Raw genomic sequence first — 14,047 nt, forward strand, 5'->3', positions numbered from 1 at the left:
TATTCCTGCTTTCTGGAGAGTTCTTATCATAAATGGATGTTGAACAAATGGTGCTGGGAAAACTGGTCAACCACTTGTAGAAGAATGAAACTAGAGCACTTTCTAACACCATACACAAAAATAAACTCAAAATGGATTAAAGATCTCAACGTAAGACCAGAAACTATAAAACTCCTAGAGGAGAACATAGGCAAAACACTCTCCGACATACTTCACAGCAGGATCCTCAATGACCCACCTCCCAGAATATTGGAAATAAAAGCAAAAATAAACAAATGGGACCTAACTAAACTTAAAAGCTTCTGCACAACAAAGGAAACTATTAGCAAGGTGAAAAGGCAGCCTTCAGAATGGGAGAAAATAATAGCAAATGAAGCAACTGACAAACAACTAATCTCAAAAATATACAAGCAACTCCTACAGCTCAACTCCAGAAAAATAAATGACCCAATCAAAAAATGGGCCAAAGAACTAAATAGACATTTCTCCAAAGAAGACATACAGATGGCTAACAAACACAGGAAAAGGTGCTCAACATCACTCATTATCAGAGAAATGCAAATCAAAACCACTATGAGGTACCATTTCACGCCAGTCAGAATGGCTGCGATCCATAAGTCTACAAGCAATAAATGCTGGAGAGGGTGTGGAGAGAAGGGAACTCTCTTGCACTGTTGGTGGGAATGCAAACTAGTACAGCCACTATGGAGAACAGTGTGGAGATTCCTTAAAAAACTGGAAATAGAACTGCCTTATGACCCAGCAATCCCACTGCTGGGCATACACACTGAGGAAACCAGAAGGGATAGAGATGTTCATCACAGCAATGTTTATAATAGCCAGGACAGGGAAGCAACCTAGATGCCCATCAGCAGATGAATGGATAAGAAAGCAGTGGTACATATACACAATGGAGTGTTACTCAGCCATTAAAAAGAATACATTTGAATCAGTTCTAACGAGATGGATGAAACTGGAACCTATTATACAGAGTGAAGTAAGCCAGAAAGAAAAACACCAATACAGTATACTAACGCATATATATGGAATTTAGAAAGATGGAAACAGTAACCCTGTGTACGAGACAGCAAAAGAGACACCGATGTATAGATCAGTCTTATGGACTCTGTGGGAGAGGGAGAGGGTGGGGAGATTTGGGAAAATAGCATTGAAACATGTATAATATCATGTATGAAACGAGTCGCCAGTCCAGGTTCGATGCACGGTACTGGATGCTTGGGGCTGGTGCACTGGGATGACCCAGAGTGAGGGGAGGGGAGGGAGGAGGGTGGAGGGTTCAGGATGGGGAACGTGGGTATACCTGTGGTGAATTCATTTCGATATTTGGCAAAACTAATACAATATTGTAAAGTTTAAAAATAAAATAAAATTAAAAAAATAAATAAATAAAAATTTTAAAAAAGGAAAAAAAAAATAAAAGCAACATGTATAATTATTTGTTATTCAGGTACTACTTATTTAAATTTCTCCCACATTAGATTAAGTTTACTGATCTAAGGAGGTCAATATCTGATTTTCTAATCAAGATTAAAAGAAATTTTGTGAATTTACGGTGGATTGCAAGTATTTCAGTTGGAGAAGAAACCATTTCTATTAGAAATAGAAACACTGACAGTGCTATGAAATGACTGAATTTAAGCTTCATGAGGACAGGAATCTTTGTCCATTGCTATATCCTCAGCAGTAGGATATTCCTGGCAAATTATGGTCACATCACAAATATTTGTTGAATGATTTTGAGTGAAATAGCAACGAGGTATGTGCAAAGCATACCAGAAACAACTAATACAAAAACATAGCCATTAGGAGTAATTTAGAATAATTGGGGGCAAAAATAGCTAGGTGTATGAAATAGTGTATAACAGGTGTTGCTCCGAATGAAGATCCTGAATAGACAGGAAAAGGTTAAATCATCCTGAATACTTTTTAAAATACATTTTTTTTAGAAAAAATTAAAAAATGAGTAGAATAAAAAGAATCACTGATAAAAGTGATAAACTTCTCTTTCAGAAAATTTGCTTTTGTTGAATATATTCTAATAATGTTAATAAATCAAGCATTACTATAATCTAATAATTTCATTTAAATATGTGCTACCTTAAATACACAGTAACTACTATGCTGCTTCATCTTAAACAGGCAAATTGGAAGTTAACTTCTATTGAAAACAATTTATATAATAATGACAATTAATTAAAATCACAAAATAGTTGAGAATTTTGTTTCAGAGTTTGTATTAATAGTTTCAATGATTATTGGGATTAGTCATTTAAAGAGAGTAAAAGTATTGACTACTTTGATTCATTTTAAATGATTAAATATGAGTTTCTCTTTTTTCCTAAATTGAAACATGGGTAATTCAGCTGATTATGTCGAGGCACTGCTGGTAAGATTTCCCCATGTACTGTTGCTCTTTTTCCCTCTTGTGATACTCTTTGGAAGGAAGACATATATGAAGGCCACATTTCAAGAATGAAGTTATGTTCCACCTCCTGGAGGGTAAAGTGTCTACGTACATTATTTGGAATTCTTCTGCATGGAATATTTGCTTTTTTGCTCCCATGATTTAAGATCTTCCCTTATAGCTCAGTTGGTAGAGAATCTGCCTGCAATGCAGGAGACCCTGGTTCAATTCCTGGGTTGGGAAGGTCTGCTGGAGAAGGGATAGGCTACCCAGTCCAGTATTCTTGGGCTTCCCTTGTGGCTCAGCTTTATTTTATACTTGGGTTATAATTCAATACTACTTTATTTTGCTGCTCAAATTGTTGCTAATTTGGCTATTGGGATCTCTTTCAGTTGACTCTTGGGTCCCTTTGACATATCCCATTATCTTGTTTTTGTTTGAGTTCTTCCTTATCTTTTGGCACTTCATCTTGCTCCAGGTTCATGTTATATATTTCTGATTCCTAGAATCAGTCATTTCTCCAGGTATCCTTGGTTGTTTTATTAGAAAATTGTATTGGAAACCAATATCTAATCACCGGATATGCTTGTTTTTACTGAGGCATGACTGGCTCTGTTTGCTTTTAGCTGACAAAATAAGTAAATGTATGTGTATACTAATCCATATACATGCATAAATCTGTTATTATTTCTATATATAACCCTCTGGTTATTTTATGCTGAATATGTTTGTACTGATATCTCCATCTCTAATTCTAATTAAATTATCACATGTATCTTTCTAGCCTCCTCCTCTTGATTCTCTGTGACCTTCCACTCCAGCAGTGAGAAAACTGGCTCCTACCATCTCCGTCCACTTATTTAATTATTCAGTTCCAGATACATATGTAGTAGTTTTTGAATTGATAGCCCATACCTCCAAGGGAAACAACTTTATAGTGCTATGTGCCGTGCCTTATGCTTTTAGTTTTACAGATTCCACATACTTCCAGTTACTTGAGTCAGCAGTTTTCCTCCATCCTCATTAGGAAGATTGATTAACACATTTGTAATATATATAGATTCTTTTGTCACATTATGCAACCCATCCAGGGATCTGCTGACCTCCTAAATGATTTTTTTTTAAGCTGTATGCATGAAGTGTCCCTCTATGCTACTGGTGTCATATACCTGGCATTATAGTATCACACAGGATAGATTCACTGACTTAAAAATTACTTGTGTGTCATCTAACTTTCCTCTCTCCTCCCCATCATCTCTGACAACCGATTGTTGAAAACTGATTTTTATTTGCCAGATAACCCATTTTAAGAACTTGCACAACAGCGACTGAATGTGCTAGCCTAGGGAGTACTATTGGCTGTTTCCTTTATTTGATTTATTATTATTTAATCAATCATGAATCTTATACCATTTTTAAAAAATAATTATGAAATATGATATTTCTGAGTTCATAAAATTAGTTTCTCTAATTTTATTGGAATGAATCAGCAACTACATATTTTGTATTCCTGGATAGACCCTGTATTCTGTTGAGTAAGCTCTGTCTAGAAACACCTTGGGACATGAAGAACTTTGCTTTTTAATGACTCAAATAATATGACAATTTTCATATCACCTGTTTATAGTGAATCAACTATGACATTATAGTAAAAAGAGATTTCCCTTATGTGTGACTAATTTTAATTAGACTAGCCAGCTATGGAGCTGGCTCACTCAGTTATACCATATATATATACACACACATACATACATACATATATATATACCATATATATATACACACCATATACATATTATATACATATATATATATATATATATATATATACATACATACCGTGTGATAAATGGTCTCTTAGTTATGTCATGAAATTTTGGTTTTTATTAAAAATTTCAACTGTGAAATATACATAGACTGGACACTCTAGTTGTCTCTCCAGTATCCCTTTTGCCATTCCTCTTCTGTGTGCTCAGTGTTCCATTGTGTCTGACCCCTTGCAGCCTAATGGACAGTAGCCCTCCAGGCTCCTCTGTCCATGGAATTCTCCAGGCAAGAATACTAGAGTGTGTAGCCATTTCTTCAGGGGATCTTCCTGACCCAGGGATCTAACCTGGGTGTCAGCGCAGGCAGGTTCTTTATCATCTGAGTCACCAGGGAAGCCCCTCTTCCCTGGTGAAGCAGCCATATAATTTAGTAGGAATTGATGCCATCCCAAATTCTAGTGGTGAATCTTGTAACAAAGACTGCAGCCAGCTAGCACATAGCATTCTCTTGGCCACAGGATTTAGCACAGTGGAAATCAGGGTAACACTGAGAACTTTTTTAGATTGTTATGGGATATATCCCTTCTCTCTTGTCTCCTGGACGTGAAGGTTGAAGGATGGTTCCAGTCATTGATGACATCCATATTATGACCTTGAGTCAAGCCAACCTGAAGATATGGCTCATGTAAGAAGGCCAAGGTGAGAAATGTCAGAGATGTAGAGCTAGACTCTTTTTCTCATTCTACCTGAAATCTACCTCAGGACATTTTTGGTAATATGCTGGAGTAAATACCCTAATATGATTAAGTTGCTTTATATTTTCTGTTATTAGCAATTCAAAATTCTGAAACAGATAAGCATAATTGGGAAAAATGAGACTTTAAGTTGTTTAAATTTCTGTAACTTAACATTCTAGTATATCTACTCTGACCCTCCTTTGTCAGTTCTTCCCTTTCTCAACTCTTTCTGATCCCATATTTTTATAGATTACTTTTTTATATCACATCTAGACAATCTGCTTAAAATGTGAAATTATTTTCATGAATTAAAATTCTCCAAGGGCTCCAGCAGCATATAGTTCAGGCATAAAATGAAATAAATAGCAACAAAATAAAGATTTTAAATAATATACTTACATGATTCTTATGATTTTTCTTTGTTATAATTATTTAATATCTCCTGAACATATAGCTATTTTCTACTCTGCACCTAATATAATAATTAAGAATTTCAGATATTTGATATGCATTTTAAATTGAGTAATATAGATGGATATAGTTTCATTATATACTATTAAGTCTAGTAGTACAACTAAGTTGTTCTTTAATATTTGGTTTTGGTCAGCTTTATAAGTAGATAAGTATTTATCCTCCTGTTTTTACAACCCCTCCCCTCAACTGCTTCATAGTAGACTAATATTAATCGAAAACTTATTGTGTGTCAAGGACTTTATTACAGTTTAAACTCTTCTAATTACCTTAATAGGTAGTTCATTTTGTAGATTGGACAACTGTGATTCAGATAGATTTGTCTCCTACTGAATATCATACAGCCTCTATGTAGCTCCAGGTGTATATGAACATAGGCCTGTCTGCCTCTAGAGTCACTTAGTTTATTCATTGAATTTCAATATCTCACATCCTTTGTCTTTTCCTCTCAGTGCCTGCCTACTATATATAAGAGCAATAGTGTTTTAATCTAGCCTTTGTGAGGCAAGAAGGGAGGAAAATGAGATAAGGGGAAGGAGGAATAAAGCTCTCTTGTGGTCAGACTCACTACTGCAGCAGATGAAATCAATTCAGGAAATTCTAAAGAAAAAGCATATGTGGTAGATAGCAGAATGGACGTGTTGAAAATGGCCTCCCCAATGTTCTATAGTGAAAACATGGATTATAGATGAATCCTCATACTTCTGAGGGACCCTAATAGTGTGGAACCTACTTGTGGAGGTACGATTCTAAAGGAATTCCACATGTTCTTTTAAGACTCAAATTTATTTACGTTTCTTTTTTTTTCCCCCCTCTGTAGTCAGGGAGAGGGGGATGTGAATGGCACATCATTTTTAGCCCTCTACAACATGGCCCATATGGAACTCTTTTTGTTTCACAATTCTTTTGATGCTAAATTGGTAATGATTAATCTCTTTTAAATTAGATGTATTATTGCATCTTGCTGTCAAAGCCCTTTATTTTAACTTTTTAAAGCTTTTTTCACTTTTTAAAAATTTTCAATGACTTAAAACTTACAGTGATTATGACACTGAATTTTTCACTTTTTTAAAGTAAAATTTTATTAAGTAAAACCATTTTTCAGCCCTGCTATGTGTATGTGTCCTCAGTAGTTCAATCATGTCTGACTCTTTGCTGCTTACTAGACTCCTCTGACCATAAAAATTTCCAGGCAAGAATACTAGAATGGGTTGCCATTTCCTACTCTGGGGATCTTCCCGACTCAGGGATTGAATGCACTTGTGCAAAACTCTCTTGTGTCTCCTGCACTGGCAGGCAGATTCTTTACCAGTAGCACCACCTTGGAAGCTCTGCTGATACCAGAGAACAATTAAATAAATGAACATAATATATTTTAATTATTAAACCAGACTTAGTGACTCCTCTGAAGACATCATAGTAAAATTTCCCTTAGGGCAAAAACACACTGAATTATGTTGTAAGACAGGAGGACATTTCACCTTTACCTGAAAAATGGAATGTATTACAGGATAGATTCAGTTATGAAAGACTGTTGAACTTAAGTGCTGTAATTCATTATACCTTTAGAGAGCTCTGAGTAGTAATGAATGGTAAGTAGACTTTTCTATAGTTTGATAAAAGGGAAGTGATTTTTGAAATGTTTCTGTTCTTTCCAATCAAATAAAATTTTAATTTAATTTTCAAGTTGAGCACTCCAAACATCTGAATAAAAATAAACATAATAAGAACCACGTGTTGTCATCCCTCAGTATCCACAAGAGATTGGTTCCAGGACACCTTGCAGATACCGAAATCTATAGATGCTCAAGTCCCTTATATAAAATGGCCTAGAACAGTTGGTCTTCTGTAAGCACAGATATTGAGGGCTGATAGTATTAGGTATTTAAGTTTAATAACTTTCTCTTTCAAATGGACTAATTTTCCTAATTGATTCAATTAGCTAAAAAAGGGGAAATCTCCTTTTCAATTTATTTAGGTATACTTGAAATTTTTTTACGGAAATATCTTCAGAGCAGCAATCTGGTTGGACATAAGTGTGTTGGAGCTGGAATCACCGGGTAGGTAATCTCTCTTTGAAGATACCTATTCTTTGCAAACCAAGGGAAAAGAACTTTCCCTTTGAAGTCCTTTTTTCACAATGGGTCTCTAAAGTTCCACAAATTAACCCTTTCTTGCTTGTCTTTGTGCTGTATAGCAAAAAAGGAAAAAAAAAAGTATTAGTTTTCTGCCCTTAAAAAATTAATAATGATTGCCACTAGATGATTCTGATAACTATTTGAAAAGTATGGTGATAATATACATGTCACATAGTAAACATGAAGTTGCCAACTAAAACACAGTACTACTTTTATGGCCTTGGTTTATACGTAGTGGCCTTCTTGTTAGTGAAGAAACCTGAATAACACAAAGAGGGAATTTAATATTAATTAACTGAAATGAGAGTGATAGTTTATTATTCATACTATTTTTGGCATATATACTATACAAATATTAAGTATTTTTAGTTTTAAGGAGATAGAAAAACTAAAATTTTACAACTGCCAAAGTATAACTGTTTCTCTTCCAGATTATTGGGCTCTTTGTCTTCCTTGTGGATTGACCTCTTAGTCTTTCTAATAAATTCTATGTCAGTTTTAAACTAGTTTTAACCCAAAGCTTCTGTATAATTTGCATCATAGAAATGTGTCTAGAAGGACTTTAGGGGTCAGTTTGTTCTCTAAATTTGCCTTAACAGTGTTTGGAGTTTTTAATTAGATATTTTTATTTATGTATACATATATAATGTGTGTATTGGCAGTTATATATTACACCACTCATGTGATCATAGTATCCATCATAGAAATATCAAAGTGTGATTAATTATATCCATTTAAAGTTAGTCAGTTCAGTTCAGTTCAGTCGCTCAGTCGTGTCCGACTCTTTGTGACCCCATGAACCGTGGTGCACCAGGCCTCCTGTCCATCACCAATTCTGGAGTCCACCCAAACCTATGTCCATTGAGTCAGTGATGCCATCCAACCTTCTCATCCTCTGTCATGCCCTCAGTCTTTCCCAGAATCAGGGTCTTTTCCAATGAGTCAACTCTTCGCATGAGGTGGCCAAATTATTGGAGTTTTAGCTTTAGCATCAGTCCTTCCAATGAACACCCAGGACTGATCTCCTTTAGGATGGACTGGTTGGATCTCCTTGCAGTCCAAGGAACTCTCAAGAGTCTTCTCCAACACCACAGTTCAAATGCATCAATTCTTCAGCACTCAGCTTTCTTTATAGTCCAACTCTCACATCCATACGTGACCACAGGAAAAACCATAGCCTTGACTAGATGGACCTTTGTTGGCAAAGTAATGTCTCTGCTTTTTAATATGCTGTCGGGGTTGGTCATAACTTTCCTTCCAAGGAGTAAGTGTCTTTTAATTTCATGGCTTCAGTCACCATCTGCAGTGATTTTGGAGCCCAGAAAAATAAAGTCAGCCACTGTTTCCACTGTTTCCCCATCTATTTGCCATGAAGTGATGGGACCAGATGCCATTATTACACAATTACATTTTATGTCACTGTACATGTGACAAGACAAGATGCCACTTTAAATGTGACATTTCCCTTTTATCTTTGTATACTTTATATATAATATAAATTCAGTGAGAAAAATAAGCTAATCTTTTAATTTTAAAATTAAATAAAAACAAATGAATTGGTATCTTTGAAATGACTTTTGGTTCCATTTTGGAAAAAGTTGAAGACATAACAGCTTTTAAATTTTCATGACATTATTTTATCATAATATGGATATAAAATATTAGATTAAAATAAAATCATATTATTTTTCATTATTTTATAGTTCTTAGATTGTTCACTTTAAAACAGTGAGCATATATATATATATATATATATATATATATATATGAAGAAAAATGGAATGTGTAAACATTTATCTGGATAATTCCAGTAAAAATAGTATGGATTAGTTATTTAGATATTTTAAACCTTTATTTATTCTAATTTTTGGAGATGCAGTTAGTGTTTCTTTATACACAATATACCATGATATTTACATAGCTTTGTACTGTATAATAGTATACTATAAAGTACATTGTCTTATTTGTACCTCATAATAAACTGGGAACATGGGAAGGATAGGTTCTTTCTCCATTAGTAAATGAAAGGACAGAAATATTTAAAATATTTGTCAATTCATGGGGCCACTAAGGGGCAAGACAGGAAAGAAGCAAAATATAAACTGCAGCAGGGTCTTTTCTGACCCACTTCCTAGAGTAATGAAAATAAAAATTAACAAGAGGGACCTAATTAAACTTAAAAGCTTTTGTACAGCAAAGAAAACCATAGACAAGACTAAAAGACAATTCTCAGAATGCAACAAAATATTTGCAAATGAAGCAACTGCTAAAGTGTTAATCTCCAAAATATAAAAACAGTTCATGTACCTCAATATAAAAAAATAAGTAATACAACTAAAAAAAATGGGCAGAAGACCTAAATAGACATTTCTCCAAAGAAAACATACAAATGCCTAACAAACACATGAAAAATGTTCAACATCAGGTATTATTAGAGAAATGCAAATTAAAACTACAGTATCACCTCACATCTGTCAGAATGGCCATCAGTCAAAAAAAAAAATTGAGTTTGGGGCTTTTAGGGCAGGAGAGACCCTGTCTCTTGGCCTGGCCCTCCAAGGAACCATTCTCTGATCCAAACTCAGACATTTCTTTCTGTCTTTATTTTATTGCCTCACTGTGCAAGGGAGTTACTAACTAGCCTTAACAAGGGGAAGGAGACCTTCAGGAAAGGATATACCTGGGATCCTGGAGCCAGCTGTGCTTGTTTCTGGGAGGGTGGAACTTTGCCTCCTGCCTGGGGTCTGCTTTCATGTCCAGGTTCAGCAACTCACCCCTGAAAACCTGCCCCCTCCTGAGGAAGGACCAGCCTCTCTTCCATCTAGATTATGGCCATAGATCAAGTCCTGAGCCTTTGGAGTGGGAGCACTGACTCCAAGACCCTAGACTACCAGAAAACTAACCCTAGGGAGTATCAAATAATGAGAACTCACACAAAGGAAACCACTTGAATACAAGACCCGGTATCACTCAACCACCAGTAGCATCCTGTGCAGGACACCTCGTCTAAACAACAAACAAAACAAAAATACAAATCAAATCATCAGAAGACAGGATGACCACCTCACTCAGCCTTGCCCTTCAGAGGAAAAGCAAACAAACAAACAAAAATTCAGTACAAATCTCACCCTATATGAAGCTTATACAAACCACTGGACCAACCTTAAGAGGGCGGAAACCAAAAGGAAGAACAAATTTAACCTTGAAGCCTGGGAAAAAGAGACCTCACACACAATAAGCTTAAAAGAAATAATAAAAAGGCAGAGAAATACTATACAAATGAAGGAACAAGCTAGAAACACAGAAGTCCAAATAAATGGAGAGGAAATAGGCAAACTACCTGAAAAAGAATTCAGAATAATGATAGCAAAGCTGATCAAAAACCTTGAAAATAAAATGGAGAAAATGTAAGAATCAATTTTAAAAAGACCTAGAAGAATGAAAGAATAGACATAGAGAGACAAACAACACAATTACTGAAATTAAAAATACTCTAGAAGGAATCAATAGCAGAATATCTGAAGCAGAGGAACTAATCAGTGAGCTGGAAGATAATCGTGGAAATAACTTCTAAAGTAAATGAATGAAGTAAAGTATAAAGAATAAAGCAAAAAGAATGACAAGAACTGAGGATAGTCTCAAAGACCTCTGAGCAAATATCAAATGCACCAACATTCAAATTATAGGGGTCCCAGAAGAAGAAGAGAAAGAGAAAGGGTATAAGAAAATTTTTGAAGAGATTATAGTTGAAAATTTCCCCAACATGGAAAAGAAAATAGTCAACTAAGTTCAAGAGGCACAAAGAGTCCCATACAGGATAAACCTAAGGAGAAACACACTAAGACACATATTAATCAAACTAACAAAGACTTAGCACAAAGAAAGAATATTAAAAGAAGCAAGGGAAAAGCAACAAGTAACATACAAGGGAAAACCCATACACTTAACAGCTGATCTTTCAGCAGAAACTCTGCAGGCCAGAAGGGAATGGTAGGATATATTTAAAGTACTGAAAGGGAAAAATCTACAGCCAAGATTACTGTCCCCGGCAAGGATCTCATTCAAAATTGATGGAGAAAGAAAAAGCTTTTCAGACAAGCAAAAGTTAAGAGAATTCAGTACCACCAAATCAGCTTTACAACAAATGTTAAAGGAACTTATATAGTCAAGAAATACAAGAGAAGAAAAAAGATCTACAAAATCAATCCCAAGCAATTAAAAAATGACAATAGGAACATATATATCAATAATTACTTTAAATGTAAATGGATTAAATACTTCAACCAGAAGACACAGACTGGCTGAATGGATACAAAAACAAGACCCATATATACGCTGTCTACAAGAAACCCACTTCAGACCTAAAGACACCTATAGACTGAAAGTGAGAGGATGGAAAAATATATTCCTTGCAAATGGGAAGCAAGAGAAAGCTGGAGTAACAATCCTCATATCAGACAAAATAGACCTTAAAATAAAGAAGATTACAACAGATAAGGAAGGACACTACTTAATGATCAAGGGATCAATCCAAGAGGAAGACATAACAGTTGTAAATATCTGTACACCCAACATAGGAGCACCTCAATACAAAGACAAACACTAACAGACATAAAAGGAGAAATTGACAGTAACACAATAATAGTAGGAGATTTTAACACCTCAGTCACACCAATGGACAGATCCTCAAAACAGAAAATTAATAAGGAAACACAAGTCTTAATGATATATTAGATGAGGTGGATCTCATTGATATCTTCAGGACATTCCATCTAAATGCAGAAGAATACATCTTTTTCTCACATGCACATGGAACATTCTCCAGGATGACCACATCTTGGGTCACAAATCAAACCTCAGTAAATTTAAGAAAATTGAAATTGTATTAAGCATCTTCTCTGACCACAACGCTATGAGACTAGATATCAATTATAAGAAAAAGACTGTAAGCAACATACACACATGGAGATTAAACAACACATTTCTAAATAACCAACAGGTTACTGAAGAAATCAAAAGGGAAATAAAAATAAAATTCTGGAAACAAATGACAATGAAGATACAAGAACTCAAAACCTATGGGATGCAACAAAAGCATTTCTAAGAGGGAAGTTTATAGCAATATAATCCTACCTCAAGAAAAAAGAGAAACATTGAATAGACAACCTAACTTTATACTTAAAACAACCAGAAAAAGAGCAAAAAAACCCACAAAAACCAAAATTAGTAGAAGGAAAGAAATCATAAAGATCTGAGCTGAAATAAATGAAAAAGAAATGAAAGAAACAATAGTAAAGATTAATAAGACTAAAATCTGGGTCTTTAAGAAGATAAACAAAATTGACAAACCTTTCACCAGACTCATCAAGAAAAAAAGGAGAAAAATCAAATCAACAAAATTAGAAATGGAGAGGTTACAACAGACACTGCAGAAATACAAAGGATTATAAGAGACTATTGTAAACAACTATATGGTAATAAAATGGATACCCTGGAAGAAATGAATAGATTCTTAGAATAGTTCAATCTTCCAAAGACTGAACCAATAAGAAATAGAAATTATGAACAACCCAATTACAAGTACCGAAATTGAATCTGTCATCAAAAATCTCCCAAAAAACAAAAGCCCAAGACCAGATGTCTTTACAGGAGAATTCTATCAAACATTTAGAGAAGAATTAATGCCTATCCTTCTAAAACTCTTTCCAAAAAATTGCAAAGAAAGGAACACTTCCAAACTCATTTTAGGAGGCCACCATACCCTAATACCCAAAGCAGAGAAAAACAACACAAAAAAAGAAAACTACAGGCCAGTATTACTGATGAACACAGAAGCAAAAATCCTTAACAAAATTTTAGCAAACAGATTCAGAAACACATCCAAAAGCTCAGATACTGTGATCAAGTTGAGTTTATTCCAGGAATGCAAGGATTCTTCAATATACTCAAATCAATCAATGTGATACACCATATTAACAAAGTGAAAGATAAAAACCATATGGTAATCTCAACAGATGCAGAAAAAGCCTTTGACAAAATTCAGCACCCATTTATGATTAAAACTTCAAAAACTGGGCATAGAAGGAACCTACCTCAACATAGTAAAACCCAAATGTGATAGGCCTACAGCAAACATTATTCTCAATGGTGAAAAACTGAAAGCATTCCCCCTAAGATCAGGAACAAGACAAGGATGTTCACTTTCACTTCTACATAGTTCTGGAGGTCCTAGCTTCAGCAATCAGTGAAGAAAAAGAAATAAAAGGAATCCAGATCAGAAAAGAAGTAAAGGTCTCACTGTTTGCAGATGACATGATATTATTATACACCAAAACCCCAAAGATAGTATCAGAAAATTACTAGAGCCAATCAGTAAATTTAGCAAAGTTGCAGGATAAAAAAATCAATACAAATAAATCACTTGCATTTCTACATACTAACAATGAAAAATCAGAAAGAGAAATTAAGGAATCAATCCCATTCGCCATTGCAACAAAAAGAGTTAAATAT

At 34.7% G+C, this 14,047-nt stretch overlaps 1 protein-coding gene across 32 annotated transcripts in view; it reads left to right on the top strand.

Annotated features, from left to right (window-relative positions):
* The window catches only part of LOC147355172 (uncharacterized), an 814,003-nt gene that overhangs the window by 212,257 nt on the left and 587,699 nt on the right, over positions 1-14,047 (top strand). For 3 of the 32 annotated variants that reach the window (XR_015144314.1, XM_086346815.1, XM_086346819.1), the window contains one exon: positions 7,378-7,459. The exons of 27 other annotated variants lie outside the window; for them this stretch is intronic. Coding sequence is in view for 2 of the 5 variants with exons in the window: in XM_086346815.1 (XP_086202941.1) it covers positions 7,378-7,459 (82 nt within the window). In the remaining 3 variants the exon portion in view is untranslated. Of the gene's footprint in view, positions 1-4,800; positions 4,891-7,377; positions 7,460-14,047 lie in introns of all 32 variants that reach the window. 2 more of the 32 variants (XR_015144312.1, XR_015144310.1) reach the window with 1 other exon arrangement.

This window comes from Bos grunniens, chromosome 17 (genome assembly GCF_055505025.1).
Source record: "Bos grunniens cultivar Pamir isolate PY7600 chromosome 17, Bosgru_T2T1.0, whole genome shotgun sequence".
Lineage (NCBI taxonomy): Eukaryota > Metazoa > Chordata > Mammalia > Artiodactyla > Bovidae > Bos > Bos grunniens.